The following is a 22,913-nucleotide window of genomic DNA, read 5'->3' as shown; positions in this document are numbered from 1 at the left end:
TGTACCCTCTGCCTCCCCCACCCTTCCCCTCGGGGAAGACAACCACACGGTTGTCTGTGTCCATGAGGTGGTTTTTTTGTTTGTTTGTTTGTTTTGTTTGTTTTGGGTTTTTTGCTTAATCTCTTCACCAAGAAAAGTTCATTTTAGAAACAAACCAAATTTATATATTTGGGAGCACGATCTCTAAGATTAAACCACACACATTTGGTGTGGGTACTGTGTACCCTGCACCATGCTGGGAGCAGGAGAAATATCAGAAGCACCTGATGTACGCAGGAGCTTAGGACACCCAGGCCGCATTCCTGCAGAGGGCCAGATGCTGACCGTGCAGAGAGGAAGGGCCCCTAGCAGAGGAAGCAACCTGAGCGGCGAGGGCAGGCCTGGCGCTCCGCCTGGGGCCAGGCTCCTGACTCGGAGCTGCAAAGGCATGCACCACAGTGGCGAGATGGCGACACTTACTTTAGGCCGAGTGTCCACGACGTAAATGAAGTCGCTTCCTGGATTGGCTTTCCTGATGGCCTGGAGCATCTGCTCGTCTTCTAGGCACCGGGCACTGAAGCCCGACAGGGGCTGGCTGCTCCGGCAGATGGAGGCCTGGGGGAGAGGCCGGGCAACACAGCAGCATCAGACAACTGTGCGCTAGGACCCAGCAGAGACCCGCTAGGCCGGCTGCCCAACAAGGAGCCCCCGAGTTCACGTGTGCCCCCTGCATGGGCAGGGGGTGCAAATGTTTTCTGCGTAGAAATCAGAATGTGCCGGGATGTTTGGGTAGGCTCCAAATGAGGACACTGAAGGCCATTTAAATAACCTACTTTTCTTTTCACCAGTGTGGATTCATTTCCCTGCTGAAGGTAGAAATATAAAATAAATACCTCTGCCCCCAAAATGTATAGGACACTGTTAATGGCAAGACCAGTAAAAAAATATTTTTAAATGCTTTCCATCATTTTTTTTACTAGCCCATTTAGAAACATCACAAATGCCCCAAAACAATTTTAAACTTGAATGAGGGATTTTCAATGGCAGGGAAGCCCAGGCTGTGGCTGGCGTGGGCACCTAAGGACACCAGGCACAAACCTAGGCCAACCCAAGTGAGGTGGAAGAGGGGGTGTCTTTGGACTCAATCTGCATTCTATTCTGCAACTTCCCTATTCCTCAATTCTAACACAGTATTATTGTTAGACAATATATACAATATACGCAAAACATTTCCCAGCATTATTAATAGGCTAGTATAGAGACACCTCACAGCTAAAAAACTTACACTTTTGTGGCAAAGTACCTTTTATGGATTTAGAGTTTATTTTAATATTTAAAGTGAACTCAAATCAGCAAGTACAATCCATGTAGGAATGACTGAAAGAGTCTACACTGAGCCTGTGAGCCCGCTGTGCTTGAGGATGGAGACAGTGATGGTCATGGGGAGGAAGAGGGCCCTGTCGCTCTGGGCAGGCTCAGCCGGGAAACGTTTACTGAGAATATCCACGGCAGGGCCTGTTCAGGGCACGACACTGCAGGGCTCTCTCCAGGAAAAGGCATCCCAGCTCTGAGGCCAAGCACAGCTTAACTGTCCCTAGAGCACAACCCAGGACGAGTTAGCTAAGGTTTCAGTTTCCCCATAAAATGGTGAGCTTTGGCACTCATCGGGGAGGGCGGGGATGCTTCTCACTAGCTATGCCATCCTTCCGCGGAGGACCTGTGGCAGGACCGAAAAGCACAGAGCAGCCAGACACGTAGCTGGGCAGCTGTCTGAGGTTCTGCACCATTCTGTAACAGAGAGGGGGGACACACTATTCTGTAATAGAGAGGGGGGGTGCACCATTCTGTAACAGAGAGGGGGGACACACTATTCTGTAATAGTGAGGGGGGATGCACCATTCTGTAATAGAGAGGGGAGATGCACCATCCTGTAATAGAGAGGGGAGACACACTATTCTGTAATAGAGAGGGGGGGTGCACCATTCTGTAATAGGGAGGGGGGTGCACCATTCTGTAATAGAGAGGGGGGGTACACCATTCTGTAACAGAGAGGGGGGACACACTATTCTGTAATAGAGAGGGGGGTGCACCATTCTGTAACAGAGAGGGGGGACACACTATTCTGTAATAGAGAGGGGGGTGCACCATTCTGTAATAGAGAGGGGGGACACACTATTCTGTAATAGTGAGGGGGGATGCACCATTCTGTAACAGAGAGGGGAGATGCACTATTCTGTAATAGAGAGGGGGGACACACTATTCTGTAACAGAGAGGGGAGATGCACCATTCTGTAATAGGGAGGGGGGTGCACCATTCTGTAATAGGGAGGGGGGTGCACCATTCTGTAACAGGGAGGGGGGGTGCACCATTCTGTAACAGGGAGGGGGGTGCACCATTCTGTAACAGGGAGGGGGGGTGCACCATTCTGTAATAGGGAGGGGGGTGCACCATTCTGTAATAGGGAGGGGGGTGCACCATTCTGTAACAGGGAGGGGGGTGCACCATTCTGTAACAGAGAGGGGAGATGCACCATTCTGTAACAGAGAGGGGAGATGCACCATTCTGTAACAGGGAGGGGGGTGCACCATTCTGTAATAGAGAGGGGAGATGCACCATTCTGTAATAGAGAGGGGAGATGCACCATTCTGTAATAGAGAGGGGAGATGCACCATTCTGTAATAGAGAGGGGGGTGCACCATTCTGTAACAGAGAGGGGAGATGCACCATTCTGTAACAGAGAGGGGAGATGCACCATTCTGTAACAGGGAGGGGGGTGCACCATTCTGTAATAGGGAGGGGGGTGCACCATTCTGTAATAGAGAGGGGAGATGCACCATTCTGTAACAGGGAGGGGGGCGCACCATTCTGTAACAGAGAGGGGAGCCGGCCTAGTGGCCCCAGGAACTCCGGGCCTGTGGCGGGGCAGAATTCAGGAGCACAGTGCAGGAAGAGTGGGAAGGCAAGCGAAGGGCCAGCAGAGTTGCTTCAGGCTTGTGGAGTTCTTGAGTCATTGGCAGCAAAAGTCCAACTGCCGTGTGGAAGAGAAAAGGGCCTGAAGGTCCGAACAGCCAGCTAGGGGAGGGTCAGCAGAAAGATGAACTGAGAGTAGGGACCCAAGGGGGTTAGGGACAAGAGTCAAGCTATGTCCAATCAATGGAAAGCAGGTCCCCGCCCCTGGCTTTCAGAGTTGCTTCATCTGGGGGCCTGTTTCTCTCATCTTCAGAGGGGCGGGGGTCTGCGGCTGCTCTGAGGGAACGCTGGCTGCAGAGAGAACACTTCTGAGCTGCCTTTATCTGATACTTGATCTGGGATAAAGATATTAGTTAAGGACAGCTGCCAAGCAGCAATTTCTTAGGTTCTAGCAAGAGTGAGATGGGGAAGGGAACATATTTAATGGTGAGAACTTGTCCGAGGATGCACACATCATACCTAAACTCACTCAACTAGTGGGACTGTAGTTAAGAAATGAAGCTAGTTAGTGACCACAACCATTACCAGTTACCTTCAGGCTGAGAACAGCTAGTTTAAGTGAAGGGTAAGTCAGAACAGAGTTTACTATGAAAATGTGGTCAACAAATAGCAACGAAACAGCGCTTTGATATTTCATGTGTCTTCCATTTAACCACAGAAATCCACCTTCAATAATATATTTCCCTTTATAAAAATTTCTATTCGCAGCAGAGATATTTACATAATTAACCTTGACAGTAAAACCTTTATACACAACACAAATTTGGTGACCATTCTACCTGCGATATAGATCTCAGTCCACAGGGACGGGAGAGTGGGCATGACGCCCATTACGTATCCCCTGTGGCACCTGGGTCCTTTAGCAATGCCTAGAAACACATCTCCGTTTTGTGCCTTGTAAGAAGAGCTGAAACTTGAAGGACTATCTGCTTTAAACTTTTTAAATACAGGAAGTCGATCATTTTAGACTAGGACTGATTGCTGTAGGAGTTCATCTTCAGGCCTGGATATTTAATAAGGAAAAACACACGAGGGCATCAGTGGAGCAACGAGGCTCTGGGGCAGCTGGTGAAGCAGCTGGACTCAGCGGACTAACTGCTAGAAGTCAGATCCTATTCTGGGACATGATGTGCTTGCCCTTTAAAATACAAAAAAACTCTTCAAAACATAAAAAAAGTGGGACAGCACTATGCTCAGCTTTAATGTACCTGAGCATCCCCACCTCCTCATAATAAAAGAGTAAAAGATCCCCCTCTCCTGCTTCTTTATCAGTGGATGCTACTAAAAGGTAAATGCTGCTGGCATCCTAATCTCAGTACATCATGAAATTCCCTGTTCATTCATATCTTCCTTTGACTCTCACCATTGCTCCAGTTCTGTATAGGTTGAAATATATTTGGAGTCAAATAATACAGACATTAATAACATATTTGCCTTCTTTAGACTCCATTTCAGAGCAGTGAGTGTAACTAAAAATATGACAATTTATGACCTTTCAACTAACAAAACTTAAACAGCTAAATGAATACTTGCCTTTAAGGCAGGTAACCACCACAGAGGCTTCTGCTCACTCTGGTACAGCTGGAAGTAACTTTGGAAGCTTCCCTTTAGCATCTGACACAGACCCTCCCCTGCTCCCTGCCTGCAGGTGTGTGCACGTCATACACACTCACACACATACCTGCCGCAACTGTCTACAGCCCCACTTGGCTTTGAACCCAAAGCTGTATTATCTCGCTGGAAAACCAAACCATTGCACCGGCTAGAGTCAAACAGCTTCTGAGGTGAGGGTGGCGAGACCATTCCTGTCTTCCCAAATTGGTTTTCTTGTCCCCCACAGAAATGGAACCTCGATTTTTAGTTATTCACACGGTTACCCACAAGACTATTTTCTCTCCTGTCCCGTGCAGTTCTGACCAATGGATGTGAGAAGCATCATGTGACAGTTTCAGAACCCTCCCCCCAAAGCTGTGAGCGCACGTGTGGAGGTGATGGCTGGCACTAAAGTCATCCCAGACCACACGACGAGGGCAAACCTAGGACGGAGGGCCAGACAGGTGCAAGGGGCCTGGGTCCCTGACAGGTGAGTGACAGACATCCAGGACACCGAGCTGCACTGCCCAGCTTTGGATATTTACGTGAGAAAAAAATCAAATTCTATCCTGGTGAAGCCACTGTTACTTGGTTCTTAGTGGCAGACAAACCTAATTCTAGCATTTACAAAGAATATTAAAAAAACAAAGCCACTCCCCAATAACAAAGATTTCTTATGCGGAGGGTACTCCAGAAATGTGCCATTAGGTAAACCGAGAAGAAGGGCAAGTGCATCGGGGGCTTTTCAAAAGTGGGCCCTGCAAGGGGATCCTGTGGGCGAGCCCAGCGCCTCCCGCCCCTCCCTTGGATGGTTAAGTTGAGGCATTTCCTGCCTCTGTCCCATTACTTTATTGTCAAATAAACACAAAAGGTCAACGTCTACAGGAGCTAAGGGCTCCAGCGCGGCGGTGCTGTGTCCCACCGCACACTGCAATATCCGCACGCCCGCGAGAACGCCAGGGACGCCTGCTGGTGACAGCGCGGGGAAGCGAAGCACAGGACAGAGCGCGCCGGCCTTACGTGCTTATCTCTGCAGTAGTAGGAGAGGGCAGGAAACCGCCGTCTGCTCCGGAATTTGGAACTCCCCACGATGATGTGAGCCGTGGCCGACCTGGGAACGTACAGTTCGGTCGGGTAAGAGTCACAGACCTGCCGGGAAAGGACAGCGGGATGTCAGGCAGCCCAGGAATGCTCGGCGACCCCACGGCGGGTTCCGATCGCCAGGCCTAGAGGTGCCGCGTTTATGTTTTCGGAACCAAGTCGAAGAGGAAACCCAAAGCCACTTCAAAGGAATGAAGGGCCGCTAAGTCTATAAAATCACGAGTGAAGGGAAAGCAAGGCACTCTTGAGCATCCTGCCTTGTGCGCTGTCCCTTCTAAGGGCTCCTCGTGTGAGGTGTGACAGTGACAAATGAGTTCTTCCATCAAAAAGGGACACATTGCAATTCTGCATCCTGGCGGCTGAGAAAACTTTAGCTGCCCGTTTTGATTGAAAGATAGCCTGACTCAGCCAGGGTCGGGTACTCAGCTGGTTAGAGTGTAGACCCAATGCGACAAGGTTGCCAGTTCGATCCCTGGTCAGGGCACGTATAAGAATCAGCCAAAGATGCATAAATAAGTGGAACAACAAATTGATGTGTGTGTCTCTCTCTCCCTTCCTCTCTAAAACCAATAAATATACAAAGAAAGAGAGACTCTGGGACGCAGCTTCCTAAAACGTAAGCACCAATAGTGAAGTCCCCAGGTCACCTTTGTGTCCCCGGCACACACTGTGCATTCCTCCTCTGAGCCCTCCCTGGATACTCCTTCCTTTGATTTCCCTAAATCTCATCCATTCTCCATGGGCCAAGCCCATTCCACCTCTTTTAGGAAGCCTCCACCCCCCGGAACTTCCAGCTCATGTGAATTTCTAGATCTGACTTCCTACCGCATAATATAACAGCTTTATTTTTGTTTCTCGTGTCGATTGTATAAGTGGTAAGAAACGATTAGCTCTCTCTGTGCAGCCTGGCAGTGATTCCCACAGTGGAAACTGGCACCTTAAAAGGATCTTGCAGGTTAGTCGGAAATCAGCACTTTAGAGCCTGGCTCTGACTTGCCAACTTCATGACCTTCGAAGTCAAGCTACACCAGGAGTTTTGGTTTCTGATCTCTAAATATGATATGAGACAGAAATATTATCCCACAGAGTTGTCACACACATTTTGCTTTGACATCAGCCAATCAATCTCTTTGCAACGTGAAAGTGGTTCGGATGGCAGCTCTCTGGGCTTCGCCAAAGCAACTGGTTATTTCCTGGAAGTCAAGCCTCTTCTTGGGTGTTTCAAGAGGACTCCTCGAGCCAGCACAGTGACAGTGGAAACGCTTTATCTGGATGTCCTCTGTCCCTCATCATCGCCACTCCCTTCCACTCTGGAAAGATGGGACCAAAGGGAATAGAAACCCACCCTACTGAGATCCAAGCCCACGCAGTTCGTACATTGCTCTGTGATGACACCTTCCCTTGCTGCCTGAACTGTCCTCGTCACCAGATTGGAGGAAAAAAGGGCGCAAAGAGTAATTTCAGCATTCTGTCAATGACATTTTAGGGAAGATGACCAGACTTTAACTTGGGCTCTGGCACCGAGCTCTGTAGGAAAATCCTGTTTCAAGAACAGACGGCCCAGCCCAGTTGGACCCAGGGAGCTTTTACTGGAATCTCGGCCACAGGACACCAGGCTCCCTTCCCCATGCAAATCTGTGTCTGCCCCTCCCTTAGGCAGTGAGGAAGACATTACGACACAGGCCAGAACTGCTTGTCTGAGGTTCAAGAGAAATGTAGTCATTGCATCAGACGAATAACATTTTCTTAAAATAACAGTTTTTAAAGGGAAAGTGGTAAGCTTTTGGTAAGTTGGGGATTACCTACTTTCTTCCTTATAACAACACTAAGGAATTGCAGTTATTTATGATTAAAGGAAGTAAGAATAAAGAAGAAATGTGTGAGACACCTCCACATGCTTATTACAGCAGCCTTTCTGAGGAGCAAGGGGGTGAGCTGGGGACCCTGGAGCTTCTGCCAGATCCTCTGGTGGCCTCCTAAGGCCAAAAGATGCCCAGCATGGGGCATCTCTCTTCACAAGGAGAGGAAGACTCTCCTGCCCTCTAATACTACCTGGGCTCTCTCTCTCCACAGAGCAGGAAAAGGCAGACCCTTGTGGCTGGCAGGTACAAGGACACCCCAAGCCCAGACAACAGTGGTCAGGCTTGCACCAGCCTCACAGCCTCCAGGAACACAGCAATGCCAGTCCCAGGGACTCCTGCTCTCCCCAGAACACTGGGTCTAGGGGGAAAGACCAGGGGTCAGAGCTTGAACATGGGGCTTTCTGATAAGCATGTGCATGAAAAGCTCTAACTGAAGCTAAAATGCCTTGGGGAAAAAGTAAGTCTCAGGGATGCCAGTTAACTCAGGTTTCAAGATACAACTTCTTAACCAAGCAGGAAAAAAGCAAATTCATCCTGCTTTCATGAAAGCAGACAGCACTTCCAAGTGGAAATTAAAATAACAAACCTGAATAACACTGAATACTGTCATTTTTGACACGAGCTCGCGCAGTTATAGTCAAAATTCTGACAATGAATAATGTACAGCTTAGTACACTGCATGCCACCAAATTCTGAAACTACTCAGTGCAGCTCCCAAAATGTATCTGGTTTGGAAAATCACATACAGAAATTAGGAGAAAATATGAGAAGTTCAGAAGAGTAGAAAATGCTTTTCTTTTTTTCCTCCTTTTTATTGAATTTATTGGGGTAACACTGGCCAACAAAATTATACAGATTTCAGGTGCACAATTCTGTACATCATCTGTACACTGTATTGTGTGTTCACCACCCCAAGATTTTCTTTTGAATTTTCTTTACCCTGATTGCAATAGCCAATGAAAGTGGATTAAGTTAAAACGCTTGCTGCATAAATATTTTTATTAAAAAGGAAACAATTTTCTTTGTCCTGCACTAAATGAATTAGCCTGCCTGGACTGCCTGCATGTCTTGGTTGACCTTGCCAACAGGACTCTTTTTTGGTAATTCTTTCACTCACTAGACGAGTTTTACTGAATTCTTACTATGAGCCAGGCATTGTGTTAGGTGCCAGGGCAGTAATAAATACAAAAGAGTTGCTGACCTCAAGGCCTGATCTTTGTTGGCCTGGTTGTAACCTTCCAGTAAATGTATTTTCCACTGCAAGATAAGATCCATCTGAGATGCCACCCAAGCACCTTAATCAGAGTTCTGTATTTACTGAGGACCAACCACTCAATTGAGCACTTTGAAGGAAGGGCTGGTTGTCAGGAACTGAGATATATCTACATAGATCACTTTCTTCTTCAACATTTAGAACCTAAAATTTACTTCAAGGAAATTATGATGTAATGGGGGAGAAGAGTATGAGCAGCATAAAATGATTTATAAATAAATAAAATAATACATGACATAAAACATAGCTGTGGAAAACTAAAATAAACAAGATTTTTTTTTTTAAATTACTGGTTTGGATTATACTTTAAATTTTATTCCAAGAGAAAGATTAAAATTTTAACCTAGTAATGAATGTCAATTATGTTATTTAATAAAACACAATTTCAGGAGTTAGGTACAAAAGAAAATCTTAGAGAGTAAGACTACCATTCACAGTGTCTTATAAATAGGAATAATAGTTATGATGATAGAGAGGATGAGACAATAATAATAATTAGCCTGCCCAAGACCACGTGAATAGGAAATACAGAACTGGCCCTGGAAACTGTCTTTGTACTCTATATAGTGTCATTTCCACCACGGACAATAGCTTCCTCTCCATCAGATGACACTTCCAGCTCCACTTATCTCAAAGAATTTGTGAGAAGAAATAAATAGCTCTTATAACAGAAGGAAAGAAAATGTAAACATTTTCTCAACCATGAGGTTAAAAGCCCAAGTAATGGATGAAGACATAACTTCTCAACAGAGTATTAGTCAAACATTTTTGAAAGAACCAACTTTTAAAAATATTTCTAAATGGATAATAAAGGCCCATCATCTTTTCCCTATTTCAATGATACTTGCAAAATCAGAAACTTCTCTGGGTTTTCACCTCTTCTGTTTCAACACAATCGGTGTATTGTTAGTTTTGGTTCTCTGTGTGTTACTTTCAAAAAGAAATGCTAAGAAACTCATGTTTTGCAGCCTCTACAGTGTTGGACTTAAGTGACTAAAGATGAGTCATGGTTGTGGTGCTAATTCTAGAAGAAAATCTCATTGAAAATAGGAAGAATCTGTGCTCCCAAGAAAATATTATTCCACAAAATTTCCTCCCTTACACAAGGGTATGTCATATTAAAAATTTTTCTTTGCTAACCTTGGGTTTTCCTTCCTTTCATTCCAAGGCTAAAAATCCACTGAAGAGGTTGGCTTTGGCATGAGAACCAACTAGCTGGTCATATTAGCCAGATACTTTACAACAATTGAGACAAAAAGTCCCCAAATGTCTACTTGCAGTATAAGGTTATGATTGTTAGATTTAAGTGTCATTATGAAGAAAATTCAGTATCATGAAACCATTCATTCTGTCTCAACTAATTTATAAATTCGAGATATGCAGAAGAGTAACGTAGAAGGAGCTGGCCTGTAGGATATCAACATTCATTACAAACCATAATTAATAAAATGTAGTTATTAAAATTATACAGTGTCAAATTCTACTGTTAGTAAAAAGACCAGACATTTTTAAAAATTCAATATACTAAAACATGAACCAAAAAAAGGAAAGTCTGACTACTCAAAACTTCTGAGGATCAAAAGGTACCCTAGGAATAGTATAGAAATATCTTCTGAGAGGAGATACTTGTAACAGCTATAAATGATAACAGATTATTATCTAGAATATATAAAGAACTTCTACAAATCAATAAGAAAAAGACAACCCTATAGAAAAAAAAGGAGCAATAATATGAAGAGGCAATTCACAGAAGCGTCAGCTTGAATCACCAATAAACACAAGCTCAGACTTGCTAGTGAGGAAGGAGTTGCAAATAAAACTGCACTGAGACCCATTTCACACCAATCAGATCGGCATTTTTTCAAATTTAAGTGTATAATTAGTTCATAAATCCACATGGTTATAAAAATGAGCAATCTAAATATCTAATAATTGGGAAGACTTAACTATATTATGGTACATTCCTTTGATAAAATGTTATATGGTCATTTAACTGACTGATAGGCATCCTGTGTAGCAATATAGGAAATCTTCATGGTAGGGTGAAAAAATAATCAGGATTCAAAATATGTAACCAGAAACAGTCAGTTAGCAGGAGATAAGGCATAACTGATCAGCCAGCACATACACAGCTACAAACCAAGAAACCAAAGTGTGTGTATGAAATTAAAATGAGAAATCACCTGTCTTACTATCAAGTTGTCAAAAGATTTTTTTAAGAAAATAAACTCTTGCCCGGCTGGGTGTGGCTCAGCGGTTGAGCATCGACCTAGGATCCAGGAGATCGGGGTTCGATTCCCTGTCAGGGCACATGCCTGGGTTGCGGGCTCGATCCCCAGTCGGGGGCGGGCAGGAGGCAGCCGATCCATGACTCTCTCATCATTGATGTTTCTATCCCTCTCCCTCTCCCTTCCTCTCTCTGAAATCAATAAAGATATATTTTAAAAAGAAAAAAAGAAATAAACTCTTTATTGGTGAGGGTACCAAGAATCAAGCATTCTCATACACAACTGCTGAGAATTTATAGAAACTGGCACAACTTTCTGCATTGATTTTAACAATATGTCCAAAAATCTGTGTAAACTTTTGACCTAGAAATTCCACCTACAGGAAGCTTTCTTTAAAAAAAGGATTCTTTAATGTGGCAAAGGAACAGTTACCAAATGTTCTCACTGTGTTATTTAAAATAATGATAAATAACAGTAATCTAAATGTCTAAAAATTAGAGCTAGGTAGACCGACTATGATATAGTCCTATGATGTAATACTATATAATGTTTTAAATAATATAAAATGTATTTATTGGCAGAAAACTACTCACAATTTGCCCTATGAAGAAAGGCAGAGCACAGCCATATGCAGTATGGCTCCATTTTTGTTATATATATTTGAATGGTTCCTTTCCTCTACATTTTCCAATTTTAAATAATGAAATATGTTACTTACATTAAAAAGTTATTAAACTATGCAGATGAGGAAAACATCTGAAGGACATTTTAAAACTTAATAGGAGAAGGTTAGGGCAATGGGATGGTGGGTGTGTTTTCCCTTTCCTCTTCTTTGTAAATTCTCTGTAAGTAATGGTCTTACATTACTTCATTACTTAAAATATCTTGTAAATCAATAGGGACAACAGTGTGGTGACTGCAGGGGTGGGGATGGGGTGGGTGGAGATGGCGGAGGGCACACAGGGGATAAATGGTGATGGAGAAAATTAAAATAAAATAATGAAATAAAATAAAAATGACCAGGGAGACCAACACTGATCTGCAAGCCCATCATGAAGGGGAACACGGGATTAATCTGCCCCCCCCTCCCCCCGCTTCCCTTCCTCTCCACACTCCTTTCTGCGAGCGGAGACACATTTCTCCACATTTCTCCAGGGAAGCCTCTGGGTGACCTTGTGTACCAAGCAAGAGTTCAGTGAGTACAGAGCAGAGCTGGTGCCAAACTGCCATCAGCGTCTCCGCGGCCTCCCCACTAATCACTCCCCGCGCTATAAACACACTCGACGGGAGGACAGGGCCCGGCCAGCGCTCCCACCAAGCGGCCTGGAGGGGGGGGTGCGCTGGGCCTGCCTGGGTTTCCACCGCCTCAGCCGTCAGAGGAAGAGTGTGGAGGGCATGGTCTCCAGGCTCCCTCGTTCAAGCCTTCTGATTCTAGGAGCGGGTACGAAATACAGCCAGCAAGAACCAAGAAAGACTTGGAAATCCACGTGTTTGTGTCCATAAAGAGCTACAAACACTGGGGCGGTCAAGCAGGAGCCGTGCTAAGCTGTGTGAGATCATGGCTGCGTCGACTGGCCTGGGGTCGGCTTTCCCTAAACGCCCCACTTACGCGGTAGTCTCTGTTCACGTCGCTGAGCTGCCAGTGCTCGTTCGGGAGGCCCATGCGCTTGTACTCCTCACTGAGGTCCAGCAGCATCCAGCCTTGCTCTCTCTCTTCTTTATCCAGCTTGGGGTTGAATGAAAAGCAGTATAACTCCTCATATTTAACTGCAAGAAAAGGGAGAAAAAAGCCTAATCAAGCTCAGGCAAAGCCAGAATCAAATCTCTGCAAAACAGCTCTGTCTGGCGGGAGCACACGGAGAGGCCAGGCGAGCTCCTCAGCCCTTGGAACCCAGGAGCACCCTGTCTCTGTGGGCAGGTCACCCACCTCCTCCCAGCAATGGCAGGAAGGCCTGGGACAGCCGGACTCAACTCTGCAAGAGCTGCTTTCATTTTAGAAACAAGGCCTCCACATTTTGTGCTTTCTTTGTTTTAGTTGCTTTTGAAAGCAAATATGTTTTCCAGACCACATAAAACATAAAGCATAAGTATTCATTAAGAAGGTTTGCACTCATCAGACTTCAAGTTTATGTCCATTGACCTTGGATTTGGGAGGGCCTCTGGAGATGGACCGATGCCCAGGCCATGGCCACATTTGGATGCTCACAGTATTAAAAAAGAAAACAGTTGAAAAAGCTGTAGGATATATTTATATGTTTGCAATGCAAATATTTGACCTTTTTATGACCATATAAATGTCATGATTGTACTGCTCATAGAGTATTTATAGGATTCCTAAAAATATATCAATTCATAGTGGATGGCACCCTGGTCAAGAGGAGCAAGTTGAAAGATATATAATAAAATTCTCTCAGTTCTGCCAGGATCTCTTTGCCTTTTACGCCTGTGAGGCCATACCCACACCCACTCCTGCAATAAGACATAGGATTTGGTTTTCATGCTCTGGTTTTCTCAGTTGTGGGCAGCTTCTAGGCCAAAGCTGCCCAACAGAAATATAAACAAGCCATGTGGGTCATCTACAATGTCCTGTAGCCACATTAAAAAACTGAAAAGAAACAATGGAATTAATTTTACTAATATAATTTCTTTAACCCAATATATCCAAAATATCATTTCAACATGTACATAATGTAAAACTTATTAAATGATATTTTATATATTTTCTTTTATACTGTCTTTGAAATTCCATGTGCATTTCACACTTAACAGCACATCTGAGCTCCTTTCAGCCCCACGTCCAGCTCTAAAGCCACAACGGCCAGTGGATAGTGTGGATCTAAGCACAAATCGTGGCTGATAACTCACTGAACCAGATTTGTTCTCATTAAATGTATTAACCCAACTAACAGGCACCATGACAGGCCTCATCTTACAGAGGAGAAATTTGAGGCAAAGGGGGGTTGAGGAATATCCCCAAGGTCACACAGCTAATAACTGGGGAGTGTGCACTTCAGTTAGGCAATCTGGCTGTTGAGTACATTTCCTAACCCCCAGCCCCAGCCCCAGCCCCAGCCCCACACACACTGCTCCTCCACGGCAGACCCTTCTCTCTTCTGCCTGGATGGACCACTTTCATCTTGTCTTCCTTTGTCCCATATCCTTAATCATCCTGTCTTTCTCCTCATAGTTTGCTTAGGTCCCACATTTATTCCTTAATCTGTTGAAACACTAAGTGGGGACAATGTAAAGCTCCTGACTGTATGTATCCGCAGGCCCTGCAACAATCTCACAGTAACACACAGGCAGCCTGAGGTCAAAACTCAGCTTCAAGTGCAGCACAATCAGGACTGAGATGACTCATTTACAAGAAAGAAGGAAGGTAAGGATCATATTTGAGCCACCAGACTTTTTCATTAAACGTGCACTCTGTCTTTAAAAACTAAGTTTGAAGACTGTGGTGTATCAGCAAGATAAGCTACGTTTTGTTTCACTCTCTCTTGATGTCTCTCTCTCTCATGTTTCTAAACTTCACAATTTAGGATACTGGTAATTTCAGCAAATAAGAGACTACACACACGGGCACATGCACACACTAACACAGAGCAGACGCCTTCAGTGGAGTGTTGCTTGTAATCTTAGCTACTTGAGCCGACACATATAAAATTGAGATGCTGTTCTGGAAACAGTTGGCTTGACACTGACACATCCTTTCCACCTCTAAGTACCATTATCATGAGTCAGGCTTCTGACAGCACCACGCTAACCACAATTGGTTTAAGATGCCAAGAGAATCTCTTGAGAAAGCCTCAGTTCCCTGAGAGAAGAGCTAAGGAGCAGGGAGTAATCAGGGACGTTAAGTTCCCTTTGTTAAGTATTTACGAATAGGTTTAAAAGTAGAAGAGGAATTTCGTCTATGACTACTGATAGTGTTCTACGCATGGGCTTCTGCTTGTTGTCATTGGCAAGAGGCAAGGAAACTGCACATAAACTAAAGCAAGAATAATTTGTAACAGGCATTACGGTCACTCTTCAATTGGCAGACATGAGAATGGGTTTCCACTTGAAATTTTTGCCTTCAGTTATTTTTAAGGAAAAGGGAGATCGACCATCACTCCGGCCCACTTTAAGTAAAACTCTACATGAAGGCAGAGAAACCTACAGTTCTGTCGGCCAAAGCACAGTCTTGCTAATGTGGGCAAGCTTCTTACCCAGAGGCAGCCCGGGAGAAGCCTGCTGCTGAGGAAGGCCTGCTCGGAGGAACGAAACAGTACCATTAACACAGTCATAAGCGTTACTGAATACTTCCCATTCTTAATATTCTGTTCCCCTCCCCTCCATCTCCTGCAAAATACCTAGCAGAAGGTTTAGTAAGTGGCAGGGAAGTAAGTTAAAAACTAGAGTAGGGCTCGAGAAATCTCTAGTCTTTACAGAATCTGTCCTGAGGAAAAATATCTGTCTGCTCAAGGAAGGTCAAATCCCTGATTTGTCACCACTCTTAAAACTGACGTGTTAAAAACTCCACTGGCTTTTCACATCACCACGTCTGAGCCATCAACTCAAGAGAAAATGCCTTTAGCTGTGGGTGACGGCGGGTTTCCACAGGAGGTGCATGGAAGGCCTCGGCCCAGGGCCCCATCACTAGGTGGACACAGAAGCCCCTCCAACAAGAAGCAAATGCTCAGCACGCCTCACTCTGGGGAAGTGAACTGAATGTGTACATTACTCTAGTACTTACTTTATTGACCATCTTAAACCATATAATCGCTAAACAAAGACAAGCTTGAAGGTTTTTCTATCCTTCAGAAAGAAAAATGACAATTTCTAAAATTCCACATTAAATTCAGAATGAACAGCACTTTGGCTATGTTTCTAGAAAAGCCAAATCAGTGTCTCAGGACTAAGTAGACAGCATAAGCGCGACCTGAGCACAGAGATTCGTGTTTTGACTGACGTGGTTCTATTTTAACATTCATCATTAACACAGCACATGTCACCGCCATCGCTTCGGTGCCCATTGCTCTCACCAACCCCATCACTCTCAGCTCATCCCCCTTCCTGCTTCCTGGAGAAGACACAGGCCATCAGCGGAAACTCTTTAGACTTGGAACCACCAAGCCCACAAATGGCCTTGGCTGGGCAACCGGCCTCCGCTTCTGCCCTCCCACAAATAAAGGAAAGGGTGGGTGTTCATTCCACCAGCCGAGAGAGCCATGGGTAAAACAAAGCACTTAGGGAAGAAAGAAAAAATAACCTAGCTTGTTTCCCAGGAATCAGGCAAAAGGATATGAAAACAGAATATTTAAGGGGGAAAATATGGGGACAATTTCCTGTTCTTATCGACTATCTGGGAGGAAAAATGTAATTTAATATTAAAATAAAAAGTACTTTAAAAATACAAAGGAAACTTGTAACAACCAAGGTAAACAATGAACAATACAATTATATTACTGATTGCTCCCTTACACATTTTTTTTAAATTGAAAGGAAAAACAAACATGACTCAACATCAGGTGAATGGGAAGGGTGGGTGAGGGAAGGAAAAGGTCATCAGAAGAACACAAAAATGTGGGTAGTTTAGAACCAAAAGTAACAATTGAAAGCAAAGTTGCTCCAAATGGTCTGCTTAATTTGGGCAACTTTAAATAAATGAACTTGAAAACCATTTTAAAGGGGTGAGAAGATAACACAGCTATTATTGGATTTTGCATATTTAAAATAAAAACAAGACCTTTCCTGTGTATTTGCAACAAACAAGTGTTCAAATTAAACATCAGGACTGTGGAAGCTAACACTCAGGGGAAAAGAGCTAGTGGATCAGAGATTAGCATCATCAAAAAAAAGGGAATTACCACTGTAAAAACTGCCTAAGCTGAAATGACTTAGAGACTATAAAAAGTTATATTAAGCAAATGACACTATATCAATTATGAAAATTTTTAAATCATAATGAATAGCGGAAAAAATGGGGGACTTAGATAAAATGCAAAAATAGTTTAGTAAAAATGGGGAAATAAAAGAGATGGTTTAAATGTTAAAGGGCCCACAAACACTACAGAGGGAAAGATTATTGATACAAAAATAAACAGCAGGAAGCAAATTAGAGGAAGGAGAAGAGAAAGAACATGGGGAAATGGAAGCCCTCTGAGAAACAGGGAAAATGTATATCCTGATTAGTACTTTGGATCTATGGGGTTAACTTATTTTCTCATTTGGGCCACACCATTATTTTAACCTAAGTTATTTCTTTCCTAAGAATTAAGGAACTTACTGAATTTGGCTACGTTATTTTTTTCACAGCAAACTTTATAGTCCATGACCAAATTCTTACCAATCTTAACTCATAAAAAAGGCAAATCAATAAAATCTCACCAAGTTTTCTAGTCATTTGATTTACCCTTTCCCCAGAAATCCTAATTCAGAGAAAAGGAAATGTCGAGAGCTTCGGAAATATCTCCTTCGTAGGCCTTGACTTCAATGGACTCCCAAACATTTCTTCTTTTGTTTAAAAAAAAAATAAAAATTGTCCTCTACAGGACCTTGCAGCTAGCTGTGTCCAAAAGGGAAACTGAAAATATGTGGTCTGTGTTGGTGACTAAGCACAGAGCTATATTGTACCACTAGAATTCAAAGGATACCACACACACACACACACACACCCCACTTTTCTGTTATAACTGGAGGAGGGTGAAGGTGTATTTTGTGAAATATCCTTGGATGGTTCTGACAAGCCACCCCTAACCCCTCCCCACTCCCCACCTCCACCCAGATCCAAAACCCTGCTTCCAAAGCTACAGGCTGGAATCTGTCCTAATTTTAGCATCTCCTTTAACATTAAACTGTGAAACTGCTTGGGTTCTACTTCATCTCCCCATACTTATTAAAGTACCGTGTTTTATGTAAACTGTCATTTCCAATTCTAATGTTTCAAAATGCTGGCGGCTTTTAAAAATCTTCTAAGATAATGGCTTTAATTCCATTCATTACTATGGTTTCCCTTTTTCAGTCTCTGGCTATGTCTAACTCTTAACTCTCAAAATTTCATTTTTAAGAAACAGCACGTATTTTTAAAATCAGGGGATCACAATGATTTCCTCCCCTGGGGACCCTCACGATGTGAGTCTGGGTCCTCGCCATCACCGAGGGTGAGAGCCCTCACCACCCCTGTGATCTTCCAGCTGTTTAGCCCTTTCCCAGGTCTCCAGGCTATTCCTAAATCCCATTAATCCGGTCAGAGCACATTTATTATCCAGTACACCCATTAATCAGTGACACAGAAACTGCTGGCCCACAACTGTCCTCGCATTCTGGGCTGCGTGCAACCCAACGCACATCTTCCCAGACCTCTGTTCCAATTATAGTGCCGCCTCCAAAAAGTTCAACCACTTCCCTGGCTAACTCTGCAGTTCTTTGCAACACAGTAAGACAAAAAAACTTCAACCAGCTGCCTTCAAAGAGGAGCATAAAAAACCAACATCGTCAGATTCTGGCAGCTCCCTGGCACCATTCTCATTACCTAACTTTAGCTCTTAGCTGTCTACAGATGACATGGTCAGAGCACAAGAAACTAAGGACCCAACCCAGTGCCTTGAAGAGTATAATCAAACTTCTTGTCCTGAATCACAAAGCATTTAGCAAAGCAACTGCAAGCCCCATATCCTATTTCCTTACTAACGACTTCTGGGTAACACTCGTGGCTATGACTTTTACATAAATGACCTCTTTTCACCCCACGGCGCACACAGGCCACACAGGGAGACAAGATACAGAATTGAGATTAAACGAAGAACTTATATGCATATATGCATCATGGAAACAGACAACAGTGTGGAGAAGGCATGGGGGTGGGATGGAGTGGAGGGGGTCAATGGGGAAAAAGGGGGATATTTGTAAACTTTCAACAATAAAGATAAATGAAAGAGGTTCCTATAGGAGACAGCTCAGGGATGGATCCTCAAAGACAAGGAGCACTATTATTGAGATTTCTTGGCCTCATCTGAGGCCTGGGATAGCATATGATTCCTGAAACACATTTCTTGAATGTGATTTGTGAATTTCTTGAGTGGGCCCACGTGAAGTGCCGAGCTCCTCTGTCCTACCTGGCCTTGCAAGGCGGATCAGAGAGATGTACACATCGTGGCAGTCTCTCTCCTGGGGTATGACCAGTTGTAACAGCTGAAAGTTCTTACAACGAATAAGCAGATGGCACCCAGTAGTGGTTGTTGCCTGTTTTTCAATGGTGGAAATCTGGCTGTGAAGAATCTACAACCGAAAGGTAATGCAGGTAAGCTAAGCGCAAAAGATTGATAAATATGACAGGGAGTAACACAGATCTCCTCCGAGCCACACAGATCGACGAGCCACACTCCCCAACCTTCAGCTAGCTCAGCACCTGCACTCAGATCACAAGAACTGAGACGTTCTGGGGAAGAAGCAACTGTCTAAAATTCACCATGTGGTTTTTCAGTCCCAAGCTCTCTGAGATCCAGGCTCATTGTCTGAAGCCAACTACTCAGCATATTCTTTTGCACAAGTCTGGGTAAGGGAACATTTTGGTAGTCAGATGCTGATTGCGGTTAATAGCTAAAATGAAACAAGGTCATGAGAAGCTAGTAAAATAAATTTTGCAATCAACAAAAGTTCGAGATGACTCCACTGGGAGGGGCCGTCATGCTCCTGAGTTCCACATGGAATGCTCAAGTTCAACAGCAACTGGCACTTGTTTTCTAAGCTGCTGGGGGGTCAGGCCGGCTGCAGAGCAGATTTGTTTTAGGGGAAATCATACAGAAGGGAACGTCTGCTGTTTCAGGAGGGTCTCTGCTCAGTCCTCAAAGGCAGCATTTCATTCTTTAAATTCCCCTCCAGTAAGCAGAACCTGCCGCCTTCTGCTGAAAACCTAACAATGTCTATGGAATAGAGAAAAGGCCAAATCTACAACTCAGCGATTCTGGCTCTGGTGGTCGTCTCACGGTGACTGGGCTCTATAAAATAAGGAATATCCAGAGGTCTTACGATTAAGTTGCAGAAATACCTGATGATAGGGCTCTTCCCTCGCTTTCTTTTTCTCTTTTTGTTTTTCAAATTATCAGAAAAGTGGAGGCAAGAGAATAAAATGACTGTATCTGAGATACTGACATTATGGGAACTCTACTCAAAAGCTGGACATGAACTGCTTGTATCTCTGGCTATTTCTAGGTCTATCTCTGATGATGGTCAAATAGGGTTTAAAATGAATAAGTAGATGAAGTAGATTGGACTCTGTACAGAAAAAGACGAAGGTCACATTCCCAAAACAGTCCTCTGAATCCTCAAACACTAGGAGCCCACCCACCTCACCCTGGGGACAAAGAACAGAGGATCGAACTTTTTACTTCAAACAATGTAAAGCCCAAAGTAAGGAATGCATACCCATGTTTCCTTTCTTGTGTCGGGTGAATTTTCCACGAATATGACATGAGTAGCCGTCAAATACAAAGTACCCAGGGCTGCTTTTTTGGAAGATATTCGATCTACCAAGCGGACGTTTTCGACCTAGGAAAAGCAGTTTGACACAGTTATAGTTAAAGCACAAGAGCTAGTCACGCAAAGTAAATAACAAGTAGGTAATCTTGTACTTAACCCAAAATACAATTCTGAGAATTCTCCCAATAAGAAAACCCAAAATTTGCCCCTTAAATTAATTACATCTCAGGATATGAATCTGTATATCAAAAGATAAAAATTTATCAATTACTTAACTATAACCTTAAATGGACCACAGAAGATTTATAGACTCCCTTTTTAAGGTTACCTTTTCTGTATTTTAAATAGGTCAGCATTTTTATTTCACTGTAATTATATAATTCTAATTTAAGGCAGGAAGCATGTGCAGCAAAGTTCCAAGTTTACACAATGACTATGTATGAGTTATTTTCTATTAAAAAGAAAATGTATTTTCCTATGTACTTCTCAGTTGTAGAAACTGTCTCAAGGCTGTTTGCTTCTACATAAATGAGCAGAAAATAGAAATATACATCTGGGAGGAAAAGGTATCAGAGAAATGTTCTGCATGTTTTCGAGGAAAACCTCCCAAATTAAGATGCTCACATTCATATATAATACAATCTCTCTAACAAATGGAATTCTCATCACTGAGCTAATTTGAACTGTCAGGAGGGATTTCTTGGAAACAATCTTTATCAAGCACACATTTCTTACATGCAGAGCAATTTCAAGGGTGTGTGCACTGAGATCATTCCAATAGGAAATGTAATGGAGATGACAAGACAGTCTCTACAGGGCAGGTGGAAACTGAAACAGATGCTGTCTCAACGCTCAGCCCGCAAGTCAGGATGGTCACTTGCTGCCACGGGGCAGCTTAGGGACTCCCGAATCGTATTTGCTCCATTCTTTAGCCCAGTGTAGAAGCTGTGGTCCTGATGTAACTGGAGTGCCCAAGGCTTCTCAACTGCTCCAGGGAAGACCTAGGTGGGTATCCGATCTAATGAACGCTGCTCAGGACAACTCCAAGGGCAAAGAGCACTCCAGGCACCCATCGTCTCAGTCTCCTCTGAGCCCTTAGAACCAAACCAGCCTTCCCGGTCCCATCCCACTTCCTACCAACTTCCAGGGACCTGATGAAGTAAATAAAGAATTTGGTGTTTAAAAATATTTTCTTTAGTGAGATCATTTACTTTGGGGTGGCTGCACAGTTCCTGAGGCCTTGTGAATGGCTATGATTCTTAAAGATGTTCATTTGAGAACCTATCAACCTATGGTTTTAAAAAGTACTTCTTTTGCTACTGACATGTTCCACATTCTTTCAGTGGGTGCTCATCCCTGTATCTCTTTTGTCATGGTCTTCATATCATTGTTTACTTTCCTACTAGGTGATCATCATTTCTTATATATTCATCAGAACAGTTTATATAGCAAGGATAGTAGCCTATGGCCTAATTTTTATGTGTTTTATAACTGCCTCTTTATCAAGCTCTTTTATTGATGCTAATAACTTTTTCAATAAAGTCCCTTGGATCTTCTGAGTAGAGAGGAATATTTTCTATACTAATCTCTCTTCCTTTCCAGTATTTATACCTCCTTTCCCCTTGTTTAATGACATGAACTAGAATTTTCAAAATGACAATGAGAGCAGTGGCCGCAGTTGCTCTTGTTCTGTTGGTTCCTTCAACATCAGCTTTATTGAGACATAATTCACATTCCATACCATTCACCCATTTAAAGTACACTATCCAATGGCTGTAAGTATATTCACAGCATTGTGCATATCTCACTGTGCAACCATCACCACAATCAATTTTAAAACATTTTCATCACCCTCCCCAAAATACCCTGTACCCAGTAGCAGTCCCCCCCAGTCACCTCAGCACTAGGCAACTGTCCATCTACTTTCTGTGTCTACAGATTTGCCTACTGTGGACATTTCATATAAATGGCATATGCTGTACTTCGTGACTGGTTTCTTTAACTTAGCATCATGTTTTCAATCTATGTCTTAATCCAAATTCATCCATTTGTGGAATATATTGTACTACATTTCTTTTTATTGCCAAGTAATAGTCCATTATATGGATATAGCACATTTTATTTATCCACTTATCAGCTGGTGGACATTTAGGTGTTTCCACTTTTTGGCTGTTGTGAATATTGCTGCTACGAACATTCTTGTTCAAGTGTTTGTGAGGACATATGTTTTCATTTCTCTTGGGTATATATATATTCCTAGGAATGGAATTGCTGGGTCAGATGGTAACTCTGTGTTTAACTTTTTCAGGAACTCCCAGACCATTTTCCAAAGTGGCTGTATCACATTATATCCCACCGCCAAATATGATGGTTCCAATTTTCCGATATATTTGCCAACACTTGCTATAATCTCTTCCTGATTACAGCCATTCTACTAGGTGTGAGAT

The 22,913-nt window shown here is 43.4% G+C and overlaps 1 protein-coding gene across 2 annotated transcripts in view; it reads right to left on the bottom strand.

Moving 5' to 3' along the window:
- Positions 1 to 22,913, bottom strand: part of MTMR7 (myotubularin related protein 7) — a 76,025-nt gene that overhangs the window by 32,117 nt on the left and 20,995 nt on the right. The window contains exons 2-6 of one of the 2 annotated variants that reach the window (XM_081130243.1): positions 20,413 to 20,535; positions 19,104 to 19,266; positions 12,617 to 12,774; positions 5,564 to 5,692; positions 460 to 594 (exon numbers count right to left, since the gene is read on the bottom strand). In XM_081130243.1, the coding sequence (XP_080986369.1) occupies positions 460 to 594; positions 5,564 to 5,692; positions 12,617 to 12,774; positions 19,104 to 19,266; positions 20,413 to 20,535 (708 nt within the window). The remainder of the gene's footprint in view (positions 1 to 459; positions 595 to 5,563; positions 5,693 to 12,616; positions 12,775 to 19,103; positions 19,267 to 20,412; positions 20,536 to 22,913) is intronic. The other variant, XM_081130244.1, reaches the window with a different exon arrangement.

Source organism: Miniopterus schreibersii, assembly GCF_964146895.1.
Source record: "Miniopterus schreibersii genome assembly, chromosome: 2".
Taxonomy (NCBI): Eukaryota; Metazoa; Chordata; class Mammalia; order Chiroptera; family Miniopteridae; genus Miniopterus; species Miniopterus schreibersii.
Note: the sequence above shows the minus strand (reverse complement) of the source record. Positions and strands in the feature narration are given on the sequence as shown.